Source organism: Mercurialis annua, linkage group LG8 (assembly GCF_937616625.2).
Source record: "Mercurialis annua linkage group LG8, ddMerAnnu1.2, whole genome shotgun sequence".
Classification (NCBI taxonomy): domain Eukaryota; kingdom Viridiplantae; phylum Streptophyta; class Magnoliopsida; order Malpighiales; family Euphorbiaceae; genus Mercurialis; species Mercurialis annua.
Genome location: NC_065577.1, coordinates 31,543,503 through 31,546,363, shown reverse-complemented (window position 1 = coordinate 31,546,363; position 2,861 = coordinate 31,543,503). Strand labels below are relative to the sequence as shown.

The window sequence follows — 2,861 nt, the reverse complement described above, 5'->3', positions numbered from 1 at the left end:
AATTCATTTTATTGAGTAATGGTATTCATTCTTCCACGTTTTCTATATTGCATCCACAAATCTTGAGCACATATTTATGATATTTTTAGATGTCTTTATCAATTAGTTGAAACCTATGTTACTCATTTTAGCCCCACTTTCTAACTCATTATTAATTAGACTTAGTTAACAACGTGAATAACGTTGAAATTTTTCCTTCATTACTAGAAATAAATTATACTTGAGCTGGCCTGGACCACCCACATGCAGCTACTTATATTTTGAAATTTTCATTAATTTAGAATCGAGTCGGTGAGATTTATGAAAGGATAAAACTCTTTCAATATATTTTTCCAATTATGACATATATTTAATTTTTTTTTTGAGGATAAAACGATCAACCTTTATTAAAAATCATTTTGAAGAATAGAAACAAGAAATAAGGGAGGACTATCCCACTCCCTACACACATACATAGAATCGACTGTTTTAGCCAAGCAATGAGCGGCCAAATTGGCTGAGCATTTTACAAAAGCAACGAAAACACAATCCATTGTGCTAATCAAAAAGTGACAATCGCGAACAAAATCAGAAAAATAAGATAAATCCCTCAAGGGATTATTCAGAGCAGTAACGAGTTCCTGGCAATCTGACTCAACCCGAACACTAGAGTGAACCCTTCGTCTTGACCGAACTTAACGCTTCACGGAAGCCAATCGCTTCAGCTACTCTCGGTTCCATCTTACCCATCACTCCAGCATGTTTGGCTGCAATGCAATTTCCTTGATGATCACGAAGTAGGAAGCCAAACGAACTATAGTCCTCTTCGGCTGGAACAGCAGCGTCCACATTGCAGGTGAGAGAGCCCAGAGAAGGTTTTATCCAAGAGCTGTTGGTCATCCCAATATGAACAACTGAATGACCCAGGCTGAGAAGTTTGGCCGAGGTCCATTGATTGAAAAAATTGTTGGCTTCACGAACAACATCAGCAGGAGATTTGACCAACTTGTTCCGGAGAACATCATTTTGGTGCTTCTAAAGGCTCCTAAAAAAAAACAAACAGCCCAGCAACTCTATCAGGAGGCAAACCCAGCAGAAGAAAGTTGAACCACTCTCCAAAAGGAGAAGAAGATACTATAGCATTCGGGCTATTGAAAAACATGTCGAGACAACCTGAGCAAAAGGACAGTCCCTGAAAACATTTCCTCACTTTCTCCTTCAACGCCACACACTGGACAAGAGTTTATAACAGCAACAAAACACTTAAGTAAATTGTTCACCGTAGGCAAATTACCACTAATAGCTCTCCACAAGCAGTTCTTGACTTTAGGAGGAGTAGCAATTTTCCAAAACCTCTTCCAGCTCACTACAATGGCATTAGAAGTAACCATATGTTGCGAATGAAAGGCTTGAAAATAAGCGCTCCTAACAGTGAAGACTCCCTTCCTGTCCTTTCTCCACATCCAAGAATCAGCCCTAGGTCTTTGAGAGAGAGGAATAAACATAATGAGGTTCTTATCCCTCGAGTTGAATAAGGAGGAAATAAGGGAAAAGTTCCAACTACGATGGGGTGAGACACTAAATGAATATGAGTTCCATCAGGTCTTGCTGTTTTAACATAAGCGTCGTTCATCGAAGGAAGCCAAGGATCAGCCCATATATTCGTAGAAGTTCCATCGCTGATCTTGCGGATTATGCCATTCTGAACAATCTCTCTACCTGCTATGCTACGCCAAACATAAGAAGGATTACTACCAAGGCAGGAATGGAAGAAATCACAATCAGGATAGTACCGAGCTTTTAGAACCATGGAAGCCAGACTCTCTGACATATATTTAACTTAGTTATTTGGCTTCCAATTTAATGAAAAAATTTAGTGATAGGGAGTTTTTTGGTAATGAACTCTAAAATAACTTATGTTTTTGGATTAATTGGCTGTTTTATATGATTGTTTTTGGGTTAATGACACATTTGTCTTCATTTTGTTAATTATTTCTCATTTTAGCCCCAATTTTCATTAATTTCTCATTTTGTCCCTCACAACTCGTGGAACAGTTCCGCGAGTTGTCCTACGTGGCTCCAAGCTGGTCAGTCAACGAGGAGCAACATAGACAAAGTAACTCGCGGAACACTTCCGCGAGTTACTTTGTCCGACGTGGTAACTCGCGGAAGATTTTTACGAGTTATTTTATGTGTAGCCAGAGAATCTGATTCTCTGACTGGACTGATTGGGAGAAAATTCCAACCACTTGAAAAATTGCACTGATTGGGAGAAACTCCCAATCATTTAAAAAAAATTAAAATTGATTTTTTATTTATTCAAAAATCAAAAAAATTTATGGATTGAGAAATTTAATTGTTGAAAATTTCCACGTTTTAATTGTTGAATTTTTTTGAATTAAAAACGCTGAAAACAGTTAATTTTTTTAACATTATACAAAATAAATTTATAAATTATTACAAGATAATTATATTAACATATATGCAAATATAATCTATACTTCATAAAAAATATAACATATTTAATAAACGAAATATTAAAAATAAAAATAATATTACTACATGAGATAATAATGTTCAAAGTACAAACAAAATCACCGAGAGGTTCGGGCGTAATCTGTTTCTGTTACGGTTCGCCTGACGGCCTGTATTGATGGTGAGGTAACGTCGATGTGGGCGATCATCACCATCTACCCCTCCTGCATCGGAGTCCTCATCCTCGTCCTCGTCGTCACCTTGTTGGTCCTCGGGAATGGCCGTACTCGTCGTGGCTGGTGGAGGGGTAGCAAAGGCTTCTTGTTGGTGGAACATCATCTCCATGCTGTCTAGACATAGCCAACTACTATCGTATGACAGAAAGTATGTGGTCCCATGTGTAACTG

The 2,861-nt window shown here is 37.8% G+C and overlaps 1 protein-coding gene across 1 annotated transcript; it reads right to left on the bottom strand.

The window, feature by feature from the left end:
- Positions 1-386: 386 nt before the first annotated feature.
- On the bottom strand, positions 387-1,810 carry LOC126661895 (uncharacterized). Its single transcript, XM_050355776.1, has 5 exons — positions 1,557-1,810; positions 1,260-1,461; positions 1,115-1,210; positions 726-1,014; positions 387-628 (listed from the first exon to the last, which is right to left on the bottom strand). Exons 1-5 carry the CDS (start codon positions 1,808-1,810, stop codon positions 387-389), a joined length of 1,083 nt encoding a protein of 360 aa, XP_050211733.1.
- Positions 1,811-2,861: the final 1,051 nt, after the last annotated feature.

Bases quoted from the DNA above. Each gene is read 5' to 3' on its own strand.
- LOC126661895 (XM_050355776.1), bottom strand. From the start codon at position 1,810: ATGTCAGAGAGTCTGGCTTCCATGGTTCTAAAAGCTCGGTACTATCCT. The intron at 1,462-1,556 runs GTCTCACCCCAT...TCTCTCTCAAAG, and splicing joins GGAACTCATATTCATTTAGT to ACCTAGGGCTGATTCTTGGA. The intron at 629-725 runs GTAAGATGGAAC...GGGTTGAGTCAG, and splicing joins CAAACATGCTGGAGTGATGG to ATTGCCAGGAACTCGTTACT.